The 25,102-nt window shown below is 38.3% G+C and overlaps 1 protein-coding gene and 1 long non-coding RNA gene across 9 annotated transcripts in view; one reads left to right on the top strand and one right to left on the bottom strand.

Moving 5' to 3' along the window:
• Positions 1 to 10,852, top strand: part of FRMPD2 (FERM and PDZ domain containing 2) — a 53,488-nt gene extending 42,636 nt beyond the window's left edge. For 4 of the 8 annotated variants that reach the window (XM_015288430.4, XM_040703158.2, XM_040703161.1 and 1 more), the window contains 7 exons: positions 715 to 830; positions 3,149 to 3,297; positions 4,926 to 5,016; positions 5,644 to 5,978; positions 7,233 to 7,448; positions 7,738 to 7,800; positions 8,643 to 10,852. In XM_015288430.4, coding sequence (XP_015143916.2) covers positions 715 to 830; positions 3,149 to 3,297; positions 4,926 to 5,016; positions 5,644 to 5,978; positions 7,233 to 7,448; positions 7,738 to 7,800; positions 8,643 to 8,714 — 1,042 coding nt within the window. In that variant the 3' untranslated portion in view covers positions 8,715 to 10,852. Of the gene's footprint in view, positions 1 to 714; positions 831 to 3,148; positions 3,298 to 4,925; positions 5,017 to 5,643; positions 5,979 to 7,232 lie in introns of those variants that run through there. The other 4 variants (XR_006939537.1, XM_046942976.1, XM_040703159.2 and 1 more) reach the window with 4 other exon arrangements.
• Positions 10,853 to 18,192: 7,340 nt separating this feature from the next.
• The window catches only part of LOC124418095, a 113,832-nt gene continuing 106,922 nt past the window's right edge, over positions 18,193 to 25,102 (bottom strand). Inside the window, exon 3 of the long non-coding RNA XR_006939539.1 lies at positions 18,193 to 18,382. This is a non-coding gene — a long non-coding RNA (uncharacterized LOC124418095). The remainder of the gene's footprint in view (positions 18,383 to 25,102) is intronic.

Here is a 25,102-nt window from a genome sequence, read left to right as displayed (position 1 = left end):
TTTTTTTCTGGTTGTTTTGCAAATGGACTAGATTTCTGGCGCTTGTCCTTTAACCTATATCTCTTTATTACCAGTATTTTCTGGTAGTCCTATTTTATACTTGCTAAAGCTTTGTCTAACTTGAAAATACAGTGCCTGAAATGGTCACTGGTCTTTGAAAGCTGCTACTTAATATATTATCTTATTCCACCTCTTAACAGTACCTTTTCCTAAGGCTTAAGCCTACTCAAATAGTTAAACAGCAAGTCTGCAGGGGGATGGAGCTACCCATTACATGAATATTTAACCCATTCTGCACACATTATTGCTATATTCTGGATTGTAGACATATTATCTAGCTATAACATATTTAAGAACTCTAAAATTCTCTATTTAGAATATTTTTAGAAACCTTGAAGTAAGCCTACATATCTATGATTGCCTAACAATTCAAGGAATGTGTCATACATGAAAAACTGTTTGTAACAAACTTTACTTTCTGTGAAGTTGTCTGGCAGCTTTTTATACAAATCATCTGTCCCTGTTCCTCCAAACAAACTAATATCATTAATCCTTGTATTTATGTTCTTCAGAAGTCAGTGTGATTCTTGAAAATAGTCATTCAAGAAAATTAAAAGTAACTGAAAATAGATTAAAAACAAAATTTTTTCATGGTCTAGATGAACATAACTTCAGCCACTTCCATAAAACTGCTCAACTAACGCTGTTTTACAGATCACAGAAGTACGCAGGATATGAAGGCTGCAGAAGAGAGAGTCAGCAGTCTGAGTCAGACAGCTGGAACAATGAAGATTATGATATGTCCCACAGGACTTCCATTCTACCTAGAAGTAACCAGAAATGCTCTTGTTTCTTTACTGTAATAGGCTAGCTACTCCACATAACCACAGTGAGATTCCCATGTACACAATCTAAGAATTTTCCCTTTGTGTCTCGAAGGCCATATGACTTAGGTCACAATTTTTGCCTCTGATACATAGAAAGGCATCAACTATTTGCCACATCCATATGAAGATGGCCAACATTAGGAGTTCTTCAACTCTTTTGGAGAACTGTTAGAAAGAAGGAACATGAGGCTGAGCTTAGTTAACTAAACATAGTGGGAGCAGCTCTACTGGCCACCATCCAATTGCCACCACCTTGAGCACCTCTGCTTTAGAGCTCCAGTTTCAAAAGGATGGGCAACTTAGAATTTTTGTTTTGCCTTTTTTTGTTTTGTTTTGTTTTGTTTTATGTTCTATATTTTCCTTTGCAGCTTGGGTCTGACCTTATTTAAATTTCCCAGTGCATAAATGAAAACAAAAAATTCTTAGTTTGTACTAAAATTAATAAAATAAAAATAGATTATCTTGGAAGAGATACAGTAAACCATCTAGATCTTGTAGAAGGCCTTTCTCATACATGAAAGGCAACATCAAAGAAGGCATTGAGAACTAGTAAAGTTCTCAATTCTCAATTCCAGTAACATGCTACAAAAAGTAGTTATTATCACTAAATGTAATAGGTGCTTGATATCATTCTCCTCCTTTCCCCTCAAACTCAAAAAAGTTTGCTGAATTAACACTTACTGTGTATTAATGTCTGTGTACCTGGATCTACAGCTGCATAAAGTGTCCATAGGACTCTTAAATACTTCTCACTAGGCTTTCATGATTAGTTTAAATCATTTCCTTGTTCAAAATACTAAGGACTTCTTCTCTTAATTACAAGAAAAATTCATTACTTAAAAACAGCACAGCAATCAAGATTTTTATGTCAACATATGCTATTTTTAAGCTTTGGTAACACGTAAGTAATCAACTTACAATTTGATTAAAATCCTCTAAAAAGGCACCTTACTCAAGAGTGAAAATATACAGTGGAATCAAAAAGGGTTTTCAATAGAATCCTTGATAGGTTATATATGCAATAGCCATGGAAAGATAGGTGTGTAAATCTACAGAGAGTCAGGCTTGAACTCAAACTGCATAATTATGGCATAAAAGCTTGTGATTTCCTGCTGCTAGAGCTGCAATGACCCAGAATTCCAACTCTGATGAATAAATGGCAAAAGAAAGAGAGGTGTATGAGAAATAAATCTCTCTGGAGTGGAGTTCACTGGCACTCTGATCTAAATTGTTAACAGCATCACCTTGGCATCTATAAAGGTTAGAGAGCAGAAAGTGTCTTAGAAATTTAGGTAAGGAAGGTGACAGTTGTAAACCAAGACAAAAGCTGGGCATGTACTGGAACTTTTCAATGGGGATTGGTTAAAGCTAGAAAAGACATCTTACAGCAAAAAATAAGAGGACACTACTCTCAGTCTTCAGCCTACAACAAAACTGGGGAACAGATCATCAAGTGATCTTAAGTCAATTGGTATGTTATTCATTGCCAACAGCCTCTGGTTTGTAAGGACAAATCCTATAGTTTCTCTACTTTGAACTACTATTTTTTTTTTTTTTTTACCAAAGAAAGCACTGCTTTTATTCTATGGAGGTAACAGAAGTTACTGAATTGCCTCCTTTTTCAATTGCTGTAGTAGAATAGTGATATTTCTGGAGATATAATGTTTATCTATCTTCTTAATCTAAGTTTTGTGTCAGAAAGTATACTTCAGGATGATATAAATAGTAAAACTGATCCTTGGTTTTGGTGCATCAGAGATATTTCACATCTTGTTATTGAAGGGGAGTCTGAGGTAAGATGAAGAGAAGATATTTTCTTATTTCAGGGAGGAAAAATTAATTGTATCAGTGAGGTGTGGCAGCATTAATTTGCAGGAAACTTCTGGAAACATGATTTCCTGTGAAGATGTGGCCAAAGTCTCCTATACCAATACAAACTACTGTTAAAGTTTCTGATTCTGCAGGAATAATTTATTTATAACAGACTCTATTTAGAAATTGTAGAAAGCAAGAATTTTAAATAGTTGAATAAGCTTCCAAATTCCATGAAGTGTGGTGCTGGTTGTATCCATGACACTGACTTAGTCTTCTTTCTACTGTGAAGTAAGACAAAAATACTTTTTTACATTTTACTTCCACAGTATAAATGCTGAAGTGTACAAAAATTCTGCAGTCCCCTAGTTTTTAAATCCAAAACTTTATGTTATGATCTATAATCATTAAAAACTTCTTTTTTCTCTTTTTCTTTTTGTTATGTGTAGGCAGAACCTTTGTTTCAGAAGATGAACCGACTCATTTAATTAACTTTAAATCCTCACCAACCAGAATACGTCCAAGGACTGGCATCAGACATTTTATTCAAGGCATTAAGTCACGGATTGAAAATCAGGAGGTCTTGAAAGAGTTTATGGTAAAGTGTAATTCATTTTTAAGATTTTTAGCAGAACTAAGAAAGTGACTTTTGGAAACCTTCAACATACTTTATGGGAGATCAGTCGTATATTCACTGACTCCACTTCCTCAGAGGATTGTTCCAGCTGGGATAGGGCTTCTGCTCTGCTTTTTGAATCATGTTGCAGTATTTGCATATCCCTCTTTCCACACAGGCCAGGCTTGCTTACACTGTTTCCTGTCTGAAGACCTCACCAGGATGAATTAAAAACAAATAATACACACATGTACAATACAAATCAGTTTTGTGTAGATTAACTTCTTCCTATTGCCCCCTCAGTTCTGCTGAATGGGTGCCTAGGAACCCTCCTAGATGTTAGATTAAAGCAAGAAATCCAAACACTTAGACAGTGAAAGGAAAATGTATTCCACAGTGCTTCAGTGATCCATGGAAATCATTGCCACAAAATGCTATTGAGGTCAGGGACTTCGTGGAAGTAAAATAAAATAAAAATAAAAACAATACAAATAGATAATGAAAACATACAATTATCTGATTACATAAATTATGAAAAAATATAAAATTATGAAAGCATTTCAGTATATGGAGTATTTAGTATTGGAGGTTATTAGCAAATTTCTAAAGATTATTTCATAGTTTTTTAACGCAGTACTGGAATTTTCATTAAAGAGTTTACTCATCATCAGTGAAATAGATCACTACCAGTTTTCCATAGTAATCACAATGTTATCAGTTTATTCAGCTTGCCTTTATATCCCACTTTCTGGGTAAAAAATCACATAGACTTGTGCATATAGGATTTGTTGACTTTCACCAAAAGCTCAAAGACATGTATAAATTTCCACTCATTCTGTTCCATTACTGAGGTAGGCATAGCATGATATGAGCCAATTCATGCATCTGCTCATGAAGCAGAAGGATCTAACAGGAAAAGCACTGGTTACCGAAGTCGATGGATATTTTTTTTGAGAAAAGCAGTAGTAATTGATGAAGATCTTGAAAACCTATTGAATGTATTTCAGTCCATATTACACTATATAGTGGCCTAATGTGAGGGCCAAGCATTGCACAGTGCAAATCGAAGAGGGAGAAGAATAAAGAAAAGTGAAAGTAATTCAAAACTGTAAATGAAATTAATATGCACCTTCTTCCCTCTTGGCTAAACTTCATTGTGTTACTCTAAATCTGCTACGAAGTTCTTAGGATGATGATTTCCACTTAATATCATCGATGTTGTTCGCTGTATCCATCACTTCCTCTGTAGTTGAAAATTATTCACTGACATTCATTATTTGCTAACAGCGCTAAAGTTGATTCTTCAGTGAGTTATGAATAATGATTATTTGCCCAAGACACTATTCCAAACATCTATTTTACAACAATATACAAAAGGGATCTGTAATTAAAGGGGCTGAGGATATGGGTTCGAAATCTCATTTAAAATCTCCAAAAAATTTCTGCGTACTGAAGAAACTACAAAGCAATTTGAATTGTGCCTAGAAGTTTAAGGAAAAATGTGCTGATTCTCTTCTTTAAGAAGTCTGTCTATCAGTCTTGGGTCACAAATCAGTAAAAGTTCTTCCTGAAGGATATGAATGTGGTGTGACTATTTCTCTTTGATATAGGCTTTAGAACATGTGAAGCCAGTAGATGACTGCAGAACTGCCAAAGCACCAGAAAACCGGGATAAAAACAGATATCAAGATATTCTTCCATGTAAGTATGCACACCAATAAGAAGATACAGCTATAACACTGGGATTAGGAGGTAAAGCCCACTGCATTCTTTTGTCATAGGAAGCTCTACTAATAATGAAATTCATTGAGATTTTTCCTAGAGTGTAAAGTTCACATAAGGTTGTCTGCTTTGTGCAGTAAGTAATTTCTAAGTATCATCCTCCACAAGGCAGGACTTGGTCTGGTGGGGAAGCAACTATCTTGGTGCTCCCTTCACTCTGTCATATACTGATCTAGTACATTTCTGCGGACAATTGTAACTTGAGCCATACTAGCAGTTCTTTAAATCTACAGCTTTTGACATAGTGGAATTCTGAAAAGCACAGTGGAAATCACGGAGATATGTAGTTCTTGAAAAGACACAAGTTTATTTTAGAAGTATTTGAAAACATAATAGCCAAGCAGATATTTCAGTTGCTCCACTCCTATCTGAGTCAGAATTCTGATTAGCAGTGATTAATATTAGTGCAGCTAGCCAAATGTGATCTAAAAAACAAAAGCATACTTTGTTGCTAGAGGCTGCAGTTTCCCATCTCCTAGATGCTAGAAGTGGCAGAGCTCCATTTCAGATCTACAGCTGCAATAGCAACTTTCTGTTTCTGTCCAGATGATAAGACACGCGTTCCCCTGGGAGAAAATAACGGCTACATTAATGCAAGTTATATTAGAACGAAAGTTGGAGAAGAGGAACATTTCTATATTATAACTCAAGGGCCTCTGCCTTCTACTGTGGCTGATTTCTGGCAGATGGTTTGGGAGAGTGAATCAGATCTGATTGCCATGATGACAAAAGAAGTGGAGCTAGGAAAAGTGAAAAGTCATCGATACTGGCCTGAACCTCCACATGACTCCATAAATCTGGCTAATTTTCAACTCAGGCTGGACAGTTACCAGATTCTGGAATACTTCATAATTAGAATAATAGAAATGATCAACAAACAGGTAAGTTGAGTAGAATTAATATTTTCATATGTGAAGAAATGGATTAGATATGGATTACATGAATAAATACTGGCATTATTTGTTTCCTCTCTAACATCTGTTCACCACGTTCCGAGGAATGTCTGACAAACAGGAAATTAAGATAAATGAAATACTGCCTCATTGCTTATTGCACAAGGAGTGGATCCAATATTATAAACATTTGGACAAGAATGTCCAATTAATATTGGACAAGTCCTTTAATATTCACAGAGTTGCCGTGTTTTTTGCAGAATTGCTTACTGTTCTTATCAAATTGGACCATAAGGACTGCCATTTACATTCTGTAACAGTGGTTAGAAGGAAGGATGAAAGAAGTTGGTTTTCATCTTAAAATTTAGAAAGAATGATAATTTCTTTCTTTCATGAGAAGACATGGAACTACAAATCTAACAGCAAAGTTTTGAAGATACAACAAATTGGGAACCTAACTGTAAAAACATTGAAACTGGGACAAGTCCATCAGTCTTGCCTCCATATTAAATAAAACTTTGCTGAAATTTCTGCAGGACAAATTGATTGCTGGAATAATTAAAGAAAAATTAATTGTGCCAGACTAACTTGGTATCTGTTTCTGCCAATAAAACTATTCATATGATGAAAAATCTCACCTTGTGTTTCCTTGAGAAAGACAGCAAAGTGTTTGAAAAGGGTCTGTCCAAAAGATGATGGGAAGATTGGCCATTATGATTGATAGGGCTCTTAGCTGGTTTTAACGATTTTTTTATTTTTGCTACATTTGTTTTTTACCAGTATCAAATTACCATGGTAAATCACCAGTTTACTTCACCAGAAATCACATACATTAATTCAAATTATTTTAATGGCAAAAATCTAGATAAGTTTTTACACTCAACTTATGGTCAACAGAAATCCACTGCCATGCTAGCTGGGACTTTGGAGGAACCTTAGAACCTTAAAGTTCCTAGATTCTTTTGTTTTTAAGATCGCCAGTTGCATAAACAATCCTTTTTGCAGAATAATTATTGGTTGGACTTTGATCTTTACAACAGATGTTTTTACCAGCATGGAACAATAATATACCTTTTTCACTTAGTATTGACGTAAGAAACAATAAGGAAAAAGAAAATATTACTTCCTGATTTTTTAATATATATTTATATTCACATGTATTTGTTGGTTTTTTACTGAGTTTTATATACCCACATTACTAATCTTTTGGTCAATACACATTTTTGTTTTCTTTTTTTCCAGACAGATGAAAGGCGAATTGTAAGTCATTTGCAGTTTACCACTTGGCCAGACCACAGTAGTGCCAAACTGTCTGAGCAGCTTGTAAAATTTATTTGTTATATGAGGAAAGCTCACAGGAGAGGACCTGTTGTTGCTCACTGCAGTGCTGGGATAGGAAGAAGTGGAGTTTTGCTTTGTGTTGAAATTCTTCTGAGCTACATAGAAAAAGATCTCTATGTAAGTACCAAACAAATAATTGTTAAATATTACAATAAATATAAATATTAATTATATGGATGTCAACAAGATATGTAGGCATCTTAGACCACGGTTAGTTCCTGGTAGAAATTAATCCTCACAAAATGGAATAAACTCAGCTTTGTTATTTGAAAAAAAAACAGAAGTAATAACCAAAATTATGTTACTTGTAAAAGAACTGAACCCCAGATTTCTCATCATAAAATGTTTCCATCTTTTTTTTTTTTTCCCCACCATTAACGTAATAAAAAATGTTCTCTTCTAATAGTTTAACATCAAGCATATAGTCAGAGATTTGAGAGAACAGCGGTTTGGCATGATCGAAAGTAAGGTAAGTTCTCAGTATTCGAAGTAGATTACGACTTCAGAAAGCTTTCAAATTGTGGTACATATCCTTATTCTCGTATCAATCTGGAATTTAAAGCATAACCTTAGCCCTCTTGTGAGGAAAATAATAGCTTTCCAGGCAAGTGTGTCTATCTAAATATGGAAGGTTTTACTAACTGAAATTAAGAAAAAAAGGGAAAAAAAGCCAACATAAAAGTGACATCTAGTGTAGCTTTGAGGCACTTGAATTTTACAGATCATCAATATAGTACATATACAGGGCTTCTTTTCTCCTTTTGGCAAAAATAATAGGAGGAATCACCAACGAAACAGGTGAGACTCTACCCTGCAAAACACAGCCTTCAGTCGAATACTTGCAATTGTTGAGCTATCATTGCCCTTTCTACTGCTGAGCTAAACATACTCCCGGGGAGAGTTCACAGAGTACAAGACAAAATGAAGGTACCTCAGAGCAAACAGGAGGTGGGATGGAAAACAAGACAGGACTAGCATAAGTTCTTCTCAGAGGCAAGTATTTAAGCACACACTCCAATACGCCTTAAATTGAGCAGATGATTAAAATTAAGCAAGTAGATAACTTCCATTGACTTCAGTGAGACTTAAGCTCATGCTTATCGGTACTGCACTGAATAAAAAAGAGCTCCTGAACTTTTAGTAGTGAAGGAAAAATGAGATTGAGGATACTCTTAAATATATATATATATTTATATGTGTGTTACAGTGTTGCTAGCGTTACAAACAACACTACAGGCAGTCTATACTTATTTATCTAGATTTTTTTGCTCAATGTATTTGGGTGTTTCACACTGGTATCTCTGTGTGCAGGATCAGTATTTATTCTGTTATGAATTCGTTCTGCAAGTCCTTCAGAACCTTCAAGCAGTGGATTCCTACTGACTGCAACGTGACTCTTTGTAACTATCCTCCTCGGACTCTGGGGACCATTCAGCTATCGCTTTAAAGGAATGTCAAGTGTTATATTACATGCTCTAATAGATTACTCTGATTCTTAAAACGTTTAAGAACCTTGCTTAACATGCCCTGGGTAAGTCATTCAAATCTCAGCTCACAGTTTGGAGAAGGAGCCAGCCAGAACTGCAGCACTGCTGTTAAACTGTCATGGACAACTTGTGTGCTCTGTGTAATAATATATTAACTGTTAGGAAAATATTTTTGAACTGTGACAAGGAGGTAGCAGCCTTCAGAATTAGCTGTCCACAGGGCAACTCAAAAGGTTTAAGACTCTGCTGGTGTTGGTGGAAAATTTGTTGTCTCCTACATACAGCATTCTTGGCTTCTGGGCTGCAAATCAGTATTTGTATAGTAGACATGCTTTTGTGTGGAAGGATTCAATTTGTTTGCCTTTTGTTGCTTGAACAGTGTAAAACCATTTCCAGTCATTGCTCCAGCACAGGAATTCATACCACCATCACTAGACATCTTAAAGGAAGAGATAGGCAGAAACATAGGATGCTTTAAACCGTAGCTATTTATCTTAAAAGCACGAAGAGAGTTCTCTAATTATTGGATGGCATATTCTTATTTCCAGCAATATGAACAACTGTAGATACAGTCAGAATTCTTCCATTCTGCATCCACATAAAAAGGGATGCAATATTAAATCAGACTGTGTGTGTATTGTGGCACACATACGCATTTCATCTTCCACTGATGCTTTCTATTGATCTTTCACTCCATTGAATTATCTTGTCATTCTTAACTAGAATCTGAATCCATCTACGGGAAGACCCATTGGTTTCAGTAAGAGCTGAATCAGATCTTTAAATAAGAGTAAATAATTCTCTGTACAGTTCATTTCTCCTGTAAAAAGTGTTTTTGTTATTGTGAGTTTGGATTTGAGCAAAAACATACTGTTCAGGTTTGTAAGACTGTAGCTGTCTCTATAGTAATAATTCTGTTTCAGTTATCTTAGAGGGTGGTATATATTGAAGTGATATTACTAGATATGTATTGGGAGAGTTACTTCAAAACATAGAAAATGATAACAGCATTTATTTAACTGAACTGTACATATTTTTAAAAATTCCCTGATTTCAGAAAATGTTAAGAGGCATTATTTAACATTATATGTTAAGAGGTCTTATTTGAATAAGACCATAAAATAGCAGTTTATTTTCATTATAAAAGAGAGGTTTATGGCTCAGAAAGAATGAGGAATTACATACAAATTAAAAGCATAACTTTTAGAAAAAGTCACTATTATACAATTATAATTAAGGCCCAGGGCCATTTTTTTTCTTTCTGCCCTCAGACAGTCTGCTGGAAGTCAGTAGAAGATATAAATAGGATTTATGACATGAACCAGTGTTGCCTTCTGCAACTGTGATGTTAGCCTCCTGTGTTAGCCCTCTTGCACACTGACCAATTACCTGATCAGGGCCAAATGACTGCAGACGCACACCAATATGATGAGCAGTAAAATGGCGTCTATTCACTACTAAGCAGGAGGCTAACATCACAGTTGCAGAAGGCAACAAACCAGATGCTAATTTCAAACATACTAACACTGATCCAGAGCAGCTTTAAACCAGTGGAGTAAACCTGGACCTATACTGGTATAAATATAAACAGAATTTTATGTTTTGTCTTAAATTAATTGAATTTGAGCCTTCTAGGCTCCATACATTCTGAACTTACTTTCCTTATGTTGCATATAAAGGACAATTTGCACAGTTTTGTCAAGCATCATCAGCCGAATTTTTACTTGTAATGTCATTACCTCCATTTGCTATTTGGCCTTTAACTTTGATTTTAATTATTGTACATGTACCTCTATGCAAGATAACACTGCACATACATGCACAATTCACTTCTGTACCACAGAAACTTTAAAAACTTCTCAGTAAAAATATTTTTACAAGGTTGTTTTTTCTGTGGTTTAGAACAAAGATTCTGGATTTTGAAGACAATCTTTGTGGCACTATTTGTTCCTCCTCATTTGTGCATCATCTTTGCAGCTGTTTGTCAGAAGCGTTTCCTATTTTACAGGGATATTAAAAGATTTCTGAAAACACCGAATTGCATTTCTTTTCTTTCTTTTTTTTTTTTTTTTAATGACAAAGCTATTTTAGTATCAACTGCTAACCAGAAAGAACCTGTGGGAATAATAATATTTTGTTAATGAGGATGTATATGAAAACTTCCTGTAAAGGTAGATTTTCTCATAATGATCCCTTTTGAAGGTTCCCCAAAAGCAGAGACTACTGACCTGTCCTGTTTTCAGCTGAGACAGAGTTAATTTTTAGTTCATAGTGTCTGGCATGACATTATGTTTTGGCTTTAGAAGGAAAAAAATGTTGATAAAACATTGATATTTTAGTTGTTGCTGAGTAGCATTATACAGAGCAAAGGGCAATTCAGCTTCTCAGCTTCTTGCTCTATCCTGCCAGTGAGGGGGGCTGAGGTGGCACGAGGAGCTGGGAGAGGACAGAACCAGGACAGTTAACATAAACTGGTTAAAGACACCCTTATTTACCCTTATTCATCCTTGCAGCGTATGACACAGAATTCTAAGATTGCAGCTCACAGAGGATAATAGGGAAACTTCAGAAAACTTTGTCTTTCTTGCTTGAGATGCCTTTGATGACTACACTCCAGTTAGGGTTAGGTGTAAAGAACAACTTTGAAATGAAGTTGCTGCAGATAAACAGGCATATGAAAAGTGTATTTTGGGAGGAGGATGAATATTTAAGTTTTTAAATAGGTCTCTCATGGCAGCAGTGCTTGGGCATCACTTATGGTGCTACAGAGGTGCTCGTGTATTGCCAACTGAACTCACAATACACCTACAGTTCCAGCTTGCACCTCTCTGAGATATGTGCTCACAAGTATGGGAAAGAACAGAATCTTCGGTGTATGTAAAACTCAGCACAAATTCATAGTCAGCCTCAGCAAACAGTCTAGTGAACAGCCTCCGTATTATTTCTGCATTTAAAAATGCTGATTAACAGTGCAAAGCAAAGAAATGATGACTTTAATGATCGGTGGCATTTATTAAGAAGAAATAAAGTGTATCATACTTCCATCTCCTTTTAATTCAGCAACCCATATTTTTTCTGAATAAGAAACAAGAGAGTTGCTTTATGACTAATAATTCCCTGGAAGTTTCTTTGATGTTCAGCTGTGATTTACAAACCACCTTCATATACCTTCAGGCGAATATTACACTGGCTATAATTCAGTTTTGTAGGTTTGCTGTCATCTAAATCTATAGCACTGCTGCATATATAAATGCCTTTTTGTAACTATAGCTATAAATTGCTGCATACATCTTAACATTCAGAAACTAGGAGCAACCAATACAGTGAGGTGTAGCAAGGGTAGCAAATAACTGTATGAACTCTGGCTGGTAAAAACAACTAAAGTTGCCATGCTGTACTATGAACAGCAAAGAGTGAAGAATAGGCAGAAATTCACTTCAGGTACCCTTGCAACAGAGTGAGCAACCTTCTGTAAAACTCTGCAATTGACCGATTGGTCCAGGATTACCCTAAATCACAGTGGCTGCAGCCACCAACTCCTACACCATTTTCCCCATACTAAGGACAAATTATTCCCATTTCTTCATTCTTCATTCATGCAAAACTCTCAGGAGGATCGAGACTCAATGATACACATTCATATGTAAAAAGAGATAGCTCATTCCTTAAGATCAGAAAACAGAATCGTACTTCTCTAGCCCATTGATGTGACATCATTTAGCACAGAAATTGATATGAAAGGAGTTTAAACACCTCCAAACAAACAAACAAATAAACCTTTTCTCTAACTATCTTTAGGATTGGACTTTATGGCCTTATTGAACAACAAAATCTTCTGTGACGGCAAAAATACAGAAAATTCAAATACCGCCAGCATTGCAAAACAAGAGCTAGGAAATACTGCCACCTATGGGCAAATCGCTACTGCGACTACATTAATTGCAATCAGTCCCGCGAGGCTGAAGCAGAGCTGCTACATCAGCTCCCTCTGAGATTCATACAGGTTTCCCCGAGAGGGGCTGGGCAGGAGACAGTGCTCTCCCCCCTGCCCGGCCAGGCAAGTGCTGCATGCTGCTGACAGCTATACTAGATAGTATGTATACTGCTGCAGGTCCTATAGATCCTAAAATAGTGACAATCAAATAATCACAAGGAAGGGAAGGTATCTCGATTAGAATTCTGATAGGATTGGTGCAAATCTAAACCAGAGCCTAAGTTATGAATAAACCTGCTCTTGACTTTAAAGAAGGGGTTCTTTTGGAATGAGGCACTTTTATTTACTGAAAATTATGAGAAATGGGAATTACTACTGCAGTTTTACAAGAACTGGTTTTACAAAACATTCTGAGCACCTGAATCTGATTAAGATAGGATATAATTACTGTGTGATAACCCCTGTCAACTTCTTTCTTTTATTAAGTATGTTGTAAATTCATCTGCAGAATGAGGACTGGAGATAGAGTCATGTATCTCAGTGCAATGATCTCGATCATTGTACACTGATGCGTATGATCTACATACCGCTTAAACTGTGCTGTGCTGCACATACAGCTTAGCCCAAAGCCTGCATTGTGCTGTTAATATTCCTTGGATCCATGACAAACTTATCCAACCAATTGTAACAGAGAGCCTCTAGGTAGCTCCCATTTGGTACTGCTGATTATGCCACTTGCATGTCCTTGCCTTTAACTGAAAGTGTAGCAAAGTTCCCAAGTGAGTGTCCTTCTTTTTTTGGCAGTAGAAATGACTAATAATTTTCTTGTAAGAAAATTCTGCAGGACCCAAATAGGGTAACAGACCAGGTCCGCACCGGCATGCTGGGCTGTGCCCCAATCAGATGGCTTTTCAATGCCACAGAACTTTGAGGTCCCACCATCTAAACGGATCTAAGATTATCTGTGTCTCTCTCTTTATAGTGTTAGCTGTAGTAAATGGCATTTTAAATGATAGTTCAAAGGGTCTGAATGCCTTTCTTACTGTAATTGTAATGGAACAGCATCTCCTGGTGCAAAACACTCAGTTAATTGTGAGTGGTAATTCTAACAGTTGTTGAATCACATAGTTGGGATCAACATAAAGATTGCCTGCATCAACATCCAGATTGCTTGCAAAAACAACTATTATTGTAATGCTACAAAAAATAGATGCCAGATGAGATATCTACACTGAGAAGAAAACTGGACTTTGTGGCTTATGAAAACCTGAGAATCCACTTTTAGACTGATCTTTTAAGCATCCAGTAGCATGTGTGATGGAAGACAACAGCACTTTCAAAGGCATGTATAACAGTAAAGTATAGTTTCTGCATCAATTTGTACATATGTAATTCTGTAGGTTTGGAAGTAACTTTGTGAAATCTGAAGATTTGGCCTTGTTTTGGTCAATTGCTTATTTAACACCAGGAATAACAGAACTCCCTACTTTATTTGGGCTTCTTCAGACCCAAAAACATGGAACAAATACCACAGATTCACAGAACCACAAAACCACAGGGTATTTGGAGGTAGGAGAGCATCAAGTCTGAACCACCCAGCTCAGAGCAGTGTTACCTAGAGCTCAGGAAAGTATCCAGTTGAGGTTTGAATATCTGCAAAGATGGAGGCCTGTCTGGGTAACCTGCTCTGGCATTTCACCATTGTTAGCAGAAAAAGGGTTTTCCTCATGTTTAAACGGATACCACAAGAAGGGTCCAGTTTCATCTTTTTACTCCCTCTCATGAAGAAATTTTTACGTATTGATAATTTCCCCTGGCCCTTCTCCAGGCTAAAGTCAACCACTGGTCTCTCAGCTTCTCCCTTTTTGACAGGCATTCCAATTTCTTGATCATCTTGGTGGCATTAATATGCCAATACAGACTCAGAGAGGATGAGATTCTACCCAACAGCTAAATGCATGTTGAAATTATGGGATGCAGTGTCTTGGTGCCTCCTAGCAGTTGCTGTTTTAATATCATTTATGCACTAATCAAGGCCTGAGAAGTAAGGCTGAAGTTTAATAGAATGTGCAGAGGCTGGAGTACCTTTCAGTTGCCAGTCTTCATGATATGTCAGTGATTAGTTCTACTTTATAGCTAGTCTTGAATATTTGGTGTATTTTCTTGTACAACAGAGTTCCATAGGTAGCTCCTTCCTGCAGGAAGTAGGTGGCTGCTCAGAATTCACTCCCTTTCTTCACAGTACCAGATAGACATGTATGCCTGAGAGACAGTGGGCTTTTTGCGATCCTGCTCTGAGTTTTACAGCTATTTAGCTTGCTAATTAAACCATTCAAAAACAAAACTCGAAAGCCAGCCAAACTGCCCTGAAACAGCACACCCCCAACCAGGCAGTGACACAATGGGTGCTAAACAGTAGCTGTACAGCACTCAGCTCATTACACAACGTTGCAACTAATGTAAGTTGCCTATGCTCCCTCCCCTCCTTGCATTTGCTCTTGAGAGATGACAATTCCTTCTCCTCATTCCTGTTCAGCTCTGTTGGAAAGGGGCCCTTGTGATTGTAGGCTTTCCTTTCCCTTCACAATGCTGTAAAAGAGCTCTTAACTACTTCTCTCATCACTCCCTTCACGGCTGAAGTAAATTTAGCCCAGGCGAAACACCAGCTGAAGTACCTCTTGGTCAATTCAGTGCACCTAGCAATAGTTCCCAGGGCAGAAAAGACATGCTGTGAGCTTTTTTAATGCCAGCATCCTTGGATGCGTGACAAGGACACTATTGGAAATAATGAACATTGGGGAAATGTAGCTATAGCAACACTAGCAGTCACAAAACAAATCCCCACCATGAGTGTATGGAAACTACTGTTACTGTCCATACAGAAGTGCTGATAAAGCAGGAACTTGAACTACAGCATGCCTGGCCTGCAGTCCTGCCACAGCCAGCATTACACACGAAAGCATAACAATAGCAGACAGAAACTTAGATCACACACACTTGGAAATGTCAGATGAAACAGCAGATCCAAAATTGTTGATTATTTGCAAGGAAATCCCGAATTTCACTCAGTTGGCTCCATATTTTACTGCAAATTCAGCACCAACTCATCAAAGGAGCCATCTATTGATAACATTGTCAAAGTGGTAAAGGAGACAGCCAGAGCTTCGGAAGCAGGAATGGAACATTGGTCTGTCACTGAGAAGTTCTGTTCCCATTACACTTATTTTCTCCACTGAAACTGGACAAAACTTGTAGTTGTGTACTCAACAGAAAAACAACCAGTGCTTTCCGACTTTTGTTGGAATCCTAAGCTAAAATAATTGAATGACTCTTGAGGAATTTTGACTTTCAAGAGATAAAAGAGAAATAAAAAGCTTTCTTATTTAACTTGGAATAGCACTACACACTTTCAGAACTCCTGGGTTTCTCTTTTCACTGTATTTATAATTAACTGTAAGTCAAGTTCCTTAATAATAGCATGCCTTGTTTCCCTTGTCTACTGTTTTGCCATCTTAGAGGACACACACGAGCCATGGATAATGCTTGCAGTGTCAAGGAAGTACTCAGGGAAAAGCTTATACACAGCACAATATATTCTTCATATTTGCATTCTTCAGTAACCGTATATTCCCCTTCATTACTGCATGTGAGTTAAGGTATATGTAGCAAACATCTTCTCAGTTATTAGGAAATTTGTGATGCTTCATTACAGGAAACAGGTATTTGATTTGACTGAGTAGTTTCTGATATGTGTCCACGTCTTTTGGAAAGAGTAGGATTTTGCTAATATATAATTTCAACAAGTAGGAACAACAGTTATTTCACAGCTAGAAATGCCATTAGTATCTCCTAACTTGAACCATTTAGCACAGACTGAGCATCATGCCTTTCACTTCACAGCAATTTTAGATCAAAAGAACTAAAATTGTTCCTATAGTCAAAATTCAGACAAAGCCTGGGTTGCCAGCAGCAGTGAGATGACCACACCTCTCAGCTCAATACGAATGCTTTACTCCTTCAGAACAACACTGCTTTGGGCAACAACAGCTCTTTCTAGAGCAGCTCATGCCAACTCCTGCTGAGGTTTTCAATCTCTTGGAGACTTCACCACCTACTCCTCATCTCATCAACATTCACTTAGATCCCTAGCTGAGCGTGGGTGGCTGCTGGGTTATGTTCTCCTGCCAGACTTTGTCAGTAGCTCAAAAGGCCAGGTTAAATTACTCAAGGACTCCTCCTGCGTACTTACATAATACAGGCTTGAACTCTATCAAAGTATCTGGTGAAATTCAATTATCTCCTTGAAGTATAGAGAAGGACACAGAATAAGCCTGGAGCACCATCGGGAAGCAAACACATTAAAACTATCCACTGAACAAAACTTTCCACCTTTCCCTTCTGTCAACAGTTTTCTTGTCTTAGTTGTTTGGTTAACATCGCAAAACATTCACACACCTGCTACCATCATCCCATTGCCATTTCTGATAGTGTAGTGTGAATTCTAGTTTGTTTTAAAGTCCTTAGGGGATCCAAAGCACAGCTGCACAGTCTCCACGTGATCGAGATTGCACTGGTCAGAGGCCTGTTAGCCCAGCTGAAGACATTACATCCTTGGGCAGGAAGGAAAAACTTTTGACAAGGCTGCTGTTCCCTGCAGCTTCTGCCCAAGTTGTCTCAAAATCATTAGAAAATAGGGTCCTTAGGCTCATCACTGTGGCATAACAGTGCAATCAACACCTCAATATCAGCAAAATTTTTGCTTCTCACTTTATTGTTGGTTGGAGAAGCTAAAATAACAGACTTAGCCAATGCTAAACTCTCAACACTACATTTTGTTATGTTAAAAGCTTAAAGCCAGTCCAAGTAGCTTTAAGCTCATGTTGTGTGCTCACTGTGCCTGTGTAAATATGCATTATCTAGACCAGCTCTCAGGAAGGGCCCTGTCTATGTGTAGTTGTGTGTTTGTGTGAATGTGAGGCTAGGACTAGCAGAGTACTGGGGGAAGAATGCTGACAATGACCTGTCAGAGGGGAAAATCACCCTGTGAGTACGTGCATGATGGGCCCACTGGAGTGAATTAGGTCACCTAGTGCTGTCACAAACAATAGGGCTATAGCTCATACAGTGAATGGCAAGCAGCCTCCCATACAAATGTCTTCAGACAATTGGCTCTGCTAATAAGGTTACCAGGAGTGATATTACGTGTCACAGCATCACAGCAGAGATGAGCTGGAATGGGAGGGGAGGCAGAGATCTGAGCTAAAAGCAGGCAACCTGAAGCCTTAGAGTGAGGCTTTCCCCCACATAGCTAAGAGGAGATCTGCTTTGGACTTGACAGATTTCACCCTGAAAAGCTGCTTTGTCCTCCAGACTCTTTTTTTTACCAAAGTATAAAATGGCAAATAGGCTCAAGCAATGGTCTGTGGTTCATCAAACTTACCAGTGACTTTAAGGTCTCAGTTCAGGATTCTTCCAGAAGTCTTGAATTTCGGGAACTCCTGTGTATTCACATGCCAGATTCTCAGTAGTGGATGGAACTGTAGCATAGCTTTCATGGCCACTTCCAGAAACTTTGACCACCATTTTAGTGATTTCCCCCTTCTACATCCATTCTTTCCCATTAGAAAGTCCTAAAAAAAGATGAAGAAAAGAAGATATTGACAACATTTCAGACTCTTTTTCGTTTATCAAAAATCACACAAAACCCTTGGCAAATGCAGGAAATCCTTTCACTATTGGTCTTTTAGGGAATATACAATTCCAACACCTAGAAGATACTGGAAGAAAATTTTTATCTTTGTTTGTTAATACTTGGTCCATTTTGTGAAGTGGCAAGAATGTTGTGCACAACTAGATCCAAAAAGTGCACCTGAAAAAAGGAGAGAGCAAAGGTAACAGTGTTTGTCTTTCCAGAATTAAAAAGTTATGGGAAAAAAATGGGAAGACTGACACACATACCTCTGCATACAGACCCAATAGGATAATTCAAACAGAATTAGTCTGAATTTGACATTAATTTTACTATTTCTACCATCATTCTCTTCAGGAATTTTAAGCTCTTGGATATCAAAACTATGCAGTGTTCCATGTGCATCATTACAACATCACGTTTTTGATTTTGTACTCTTCTGATTCTGCATATAAAATCAATAGAAATTTATCATGGCTGTGGTTTGCCTGTTTCTTGTGGAAATCTTTTAAAAATTGATTTATAAATTACCTGAAACTGAGGGAAACTGTACATTTATTTTGAAAAACCCATTTTTGTTATTACATAACCTTTTCTGCTAGAAAAAGAATATTTCATTAAAACCTCTTGAAAATGTTTGCCATTGATTTTTTTCACTGTAAAAATGCAAACCCAAATCTCCTTTAGGTTATATTTCGTTATTTTTTTCATAGTTCTAGTCTGGTGAGAATTCTTGTCTTGCAGAACTCACACGACAGAGAGCTGACGGCAGATGGAAGCGTAAGGTTTGTGATTCTTCCAGTTCCCACCAGATGTCACCAAGCTCTCAAGGATCTCTGGAGCTCGGGCAGCAAGAGCTTCCTGCTTAAGTGCCAATTGTAAAAGACGGCAGAGCAAAACGGCTAACCTAAGGAGCTTAGGACAGAGCCCTTATTTATGTCAGTGGTTGAAGCACTGCTGAGTTGATACTGAGCCAAAACTGCTATGATCTCACTGCTGTTGAGTAGTTTGATCCAAATGGACTCAATCTCTCTGCTCCTCCTACTGGGTAATGCTACCACCACTTTCTCCTCTACCTGAAATACCTGTCAGAACAGGCAGGAGTATCATAACATGAACAAGAAGGAAGTTTGTGCCACTGTGTGGTTCACTTCTGAGTTTTACCAAGTGCTGAGCACTGTGATTTCTTGCACAGCAGAAATGCTTCAGGTCTCACTACTCAAATATGTATGCTCCCAAGAATCAGCCAGCTTGCCAAGAGGCTCCTCTCAATGCATCCCAGTTGGCAGAATAGCACTCTGAAGACTGCCATCAGAGGAAATGTTCAGTCTCCAAGAGATTAGATGCGCAGACTAAATAGGATGAATAGAAGCTGAAAAACATCCAAGATGTATGTTTGAGAATGAAGAGGCTGTACTGGAAATGAATGGATTTTAATGAGAGAAGAGAAGGAAATTCACCATGAATTGCAGGCATCTATTGTCCTGAAAAGGCATTGTTACCCACGGCTTCAGAACAGATACAAAAGGCACACATTCCATGAGGTATTGTTGGGACTGGTTTGACAATGGCAGCTTGAGCCTGTATAGTACCTTTCACAGAGGGCCTCAAATCATTTCTCTCCTGAGAGGCTGGTAGCATTATCTCTGGCTTTTCACAGACACTGGAATACACTCTGAGACAAAATGACTTGGCCTCGTGGTGAACAACTCCCAGAGCTGGGAAGTGAATCCTGGTAAGTATAAATGAACCTCTGATCTAGTGCCTTGTTTCTGTAATGCTTCTCTTGGGGAAGCAAAGTTGCTCATTTATATTGCACCAGTACTCCCAGATTACATTGTAATGAAGAGCTCCTTGTCAATAAGAATAGCAAAGTGTGTTCATCCAGAGTAACTGGGAACAGTGTGAACATTTTTTCCATGCAGCATGCACATCAACCAAGGGGACACAGCAGAAGCTTCTCACTATTTGGTGCCCAGGCAAGCTGATACCAGCCACAGGGTGATTCAGATAGAATGTAAGACTCATATGCCAGCCCTGAGACTCATCAGGTCACCCTGGTCTTGCCTTCTGTCCACTTTAGTTGTTAACATTACATTTGCCACCTCTCCTACCAACACGGGTATCCAATCTACAGGCAGAATCTCCTCACTATAAAAGTGTGAGTTGTCACTAAGAGTTGTGGGAATATGTTAAAAATAGGTCATAACTGCACACTGAACACACATAAATCATTCATGGCTCCATGAATAGTAGCTCTGGTTACAGTTGTCTCAGTTCTGCTTTGCAAGAAGAGAGAAAATGTGGTTGCAGCCTGGGGTTTCTCTACCATTTTTCCTCCATCACCAAACATGATATTTATTGCTATCACAAACTCCACTCTTATTCAGGAAGTGTCTTTTTGACTTCAGCTCGACCAGTGACAATATGAGCATTTCCAATGCTTTATCTCTGACAGAATAACTGTTTCTCTATCTGCCATAAACATCTTGCTTTGACGCAGGTACACAGAAATTGCCAACCTTTAAAAGGCTGGACAGACATTGTAACCACTCTCCTGGTACAGAATCAAATCTCCCTTCTCTCCCACCCATCAGCGCTTTTTGTCATGCCTGTCCATGCCAAACCCTACATAAACCCACAAATAGGAAGTGACTATGTGAATTGCTACCTTGGAAACATAAACCTCTGCCACTTACAGAACACTGCTGCTCTCCTCTGCAGACATTATCACAGCTGACACACTCAATTTGCTCACTCGCCAGCCAGTCTTGATCAGTTTGTGATACAGCCCATGCTGCTGCATCTCCAGTGCTTGCAGTATTTAAATTAGCTTGATTTAGTAATTTAGATTTTGTAATTTTGCAGCTACTTGCATTACAATCAGATTCATGACTGTGATGTTGATGTGAACTTCAAGGGCTATCCGAACATTTTGGCTGTTGTTTTGTCACTAGTGGGAAATTCACCATTTTGGGGGCTATTTGCCTTATCTCTGGAAGGAATTCAAGCCATAAAGCAGAAGAAAGGTAGCAGAACTCTGACCCACTGGACACTAACTTCTAATCTAAAAGCATTTTACTTCTGAGTGTTTTCTTGGTACAACTGTCTGCTCAAGACTGTCCCATTTCTCATTTGTTAATCACAGCTGGCCTTTTTTTTTTTTTTTTTCTCCTTTTTTTTCAATTAAAAATAGATGAAGGGAAAAGAACTTAAAAAGAAATCAACAATGAATTTCAAAATGTATCTGAAAAGCCAAACCTTCTTTGGCTTCCCGAAATCTAGACAAAGCTGCAGAGGCCCCCAGGAAGAATTTTTGCTTCCAAGTAGTTCAATAAGCAACTTGAGCCAGGGATGACTTTAATTCTTCTCTAAAAAAAGATTCCTTAGAGGGCAACTAATCTTGAACGGTTCTGCCACAGTGAATAGTAATTGAGAGCAATATATTTCACATATCACTGCTATGTCATGCTCCCAGAAATAAGTGCACCTATGATGACTTAGGTATAGTAAGTTTCGTCCTGCTGTCAAGAGGCAGTCCTGCTAGTTGCCTGGCCCTACAACAGTGAGAGCTTACAAAACAGAGTGACACTGATACTTTACATGAGCAGATAGTGATAGGACAAGGGGAAACGGTTTTAAACTAAAAGAGGAGAGATTTAGATTAGATGCGAGGTCGAAATTTTTACTCAAAGGATGGTGAGGCACTGGAACATGTTGCCCAAAGAAGCTGGGGATGCTCCATCCCTGGAGGCATTCAAGGCCAGACTGGGGCCCTGGGTAGCCCACAGAAGGAGGGCTGGAACTAGATGATCTTTAAAGCTCCTTCCAACCCAAACCATTCTATGATTCTATGTTCTCTGTCCAGATTTTAGCTCTGCTGCCTCTTCCAGCACAAAAGAAAGCATTCTGAACCCTCACAGTCCCTCAACTGGACATCTTATCTGAAAGAGGATCACTCCAGCTGGGACATCTAGCATACTCAAAATAGCTGCACAGTACTGGAAGTGAGAAGGGCAATGCTGAGAAATTTAGCCTAAGCAATCTAGCTGCCCCCATGTCCCTGAAAGGGCTAGGGCTGGGGGAGGGGGAGAAGTTACTAGTTTCAAACTATCCTTATTAACTAGACATTTCATTTAAATTGTACTTAGCACCTGCCTCCAATTACCTGTCTTCAAGGCCCATGTGTGACAGAAGCTGGAGCTCTGATTAAATCCATGCTTCATACTAGTGAGCCATTAAGCCAAAACAAGGATCACCGCTCCTTTGAAGGAGATCATTTGTCTTCATTAGAAATGGACATCCTTGATTGCCCTGACAGGAGCATCTCCCTGCAAGATAATAAAGCCTATTATCATTGAGAGGTAAAATAATGTATCGTAGCTCCCTGGAGAGTGATTTGTATTTATTAATGTTCTCACAAATTACTGTACCTTGATTAACATGTGACTGTGACAGGCAGCGGGGGTGTGCTGCTCATCATGGCCATTCATGCAGGCTGCTGTCTCTCAAATGATGAGATAGTAGCAAAATGTCAGGGAGCTGCCTCCTGCCCTTTAATGATGTCTTAGGTCTGTGAGGGCATGATGGACAGAGACTTAGCCAGGTTGTGAAAACCTGGCTAATCACATCTCTGACTGGATCTGAATTTTCAGTCCAGATACAGAAGACTAGAAAAAAAATCACCTTCTTTGCTAGTAATATAACACTCTACATTCTCATCCATTACTTCAGTAGTGGGGGAGCAGAGGAAGAGAAAAGTAAATTGACTTTATCAGAATCACTTGGAAAGACAGGAAAAAGGCCAGATGCAGAATTCAGGTCTATTAAATTTACCATTTGACACAATGAAAACCATACAAATCCCACTGTACTTTTGTGGCAATCATAATCAAACTAGAATAAGTGTAAATTGTTCTACAGTGTTATCATAAGGAAACCATCTCCAGAGGCCTTGCAAATGGATGACAGAAAGCATACAGAAGATTCAGAAGAATCTTTAATAGATGCCTTTATCATCATTAATAGATGCCTTCTGCTCTCACAAGCTCCCTGGATTCTTCAGAATTTCTCATGGGCAAAATAAAGTTTTTTTTTTTTTTATCTTTCTTGATGTGTGGCTGAGAACATCAGAACACCATTCATCAGAAGCTGGGTGATCTGACAGAGGCATATTCCTTGGGATATAAGGTTAACATGGCTTTGTTTACTCCTGTATCAGTAAAAATGGGGTAGCGCTGCATATCTTCCCCACACCACAGAATTCTGGATTTTTCTCCTCTGACTTTGAAATCTTTAATTAGACCATTACACCAACCCTCTGTCATTTCCTTTCAGTCCAAGAATCCTTTGGAATCCTGTCCTATTATCTACAAGACAAATGTGAACAAGGGTCTCGATGATTAGATTTATAGTGCAAAAAACAGATGTGAGGGGCTGCAAACTGTATACATTATGAATAGTATTACAATAACATCTTTAATCCCTTAATAAGGGCACTTTTTCAGCATAAGGGAAGATAGATGGAGGGATTTTGCTGCTGTATTCAGAATCCCAAAGAATGCTCTTAAACTAACAAATGTAACCAATGTCATTATATATTTGTACCTCTTATCTTCATACTCCACAAAACTTGCACTGATTTCCAGATGTTTTCAGAAATACCATTTCTGAAGAAGGGTTCTTCTTCATATGAATATATTTTTCTGTGACTTTAACAGCAACATACAGGGATAGCTGTAAATTGAAAGACAGCTGAGAATAGTCAACACCTTCACACCTTAGTTGAGCATTTTGGGCAACCTGTTTCAAGATCTTCTCACAGCAGCTGCCATGAACTGGCACAGTTCTGTTTGGAAAACCTTCATGTGATGGGTAGATTTGGTTGGAAAACCTTGCACACGGCCAGTAACAAAGAACATGCATCCTAAGGAGCTGATGGGTTGGCATGACAGTACTTCCTAGAGCTCTGGAGGATGCCTGCTCATCTTGAGAACGCCTAGGTACTTCTAGTGGACAGGCCTGATTCCTGACTGTGATCAGAAGCAGCATACAAGAGGCTTATTTTGTGATATTATTGCAGTTCTACCTCCAGGCTCAGATGGAAACCAGAAAAGAAACATTATATTTCAGTAGCTGAGACACTCCATAAATTTGGGTTCTATTTGGTACTGAAATAGTAGGAAGAAAGTAGGGACAGAGAGGAAGAGAGCTGGCAAAGAATTTTTTATTGTTCCTAGCTTGACTTGGGTTATGAAAAGACATTTGCTTTCTTTTTTTCCTGTCTAAAGTAAGTTGCACACTTAACATGTATAACAGAATTTAGCACCACTGATGTCATGGGGCTGTTTGCTGACACTGTCTCCTACACTTGGGATTCTCTGGCAAATCAGCAAATCAGTTGCACTCTCTTCTCACAGACAGCAGCAGTTGCCAGAGAAGGCTACAGAAGCCTAGCACAGCAGGATGAATTCCCCTCTTGATTTTACTTGAATAAATCCAGGATTCTGGACTTACTCTAAATTGCTCCATGGTATGTCAGATCAGAATCTTGTTCGCAGTACTTTCTACACATTCCACTACAATGGGATGAAAGGTTGAGTAAACAGTGAAAGGTTGTGAGTACAGTACAAAGTGTTCTTGAGGAGATGTTTCAGTAGGA

The sequence above is a fragment of the Gallus gallus genome, chromosome 6, assembly GCF_016699485.2.
Source record: "Gallus gallus isolate bGalGal1 chromosome 6, bGalGal1.mat.broiler.GRCg7b, whole genome shotgun sequence".
NCBI classification, from domain to species: Eukaryota; Metazoa; Chordata; class Aves; order Galliformes; family Phasianidae; genus Gallus; species Gallus gallus.
This window is presented reverse-complemented; position numbering and strand designations above follow the sequence as displayed.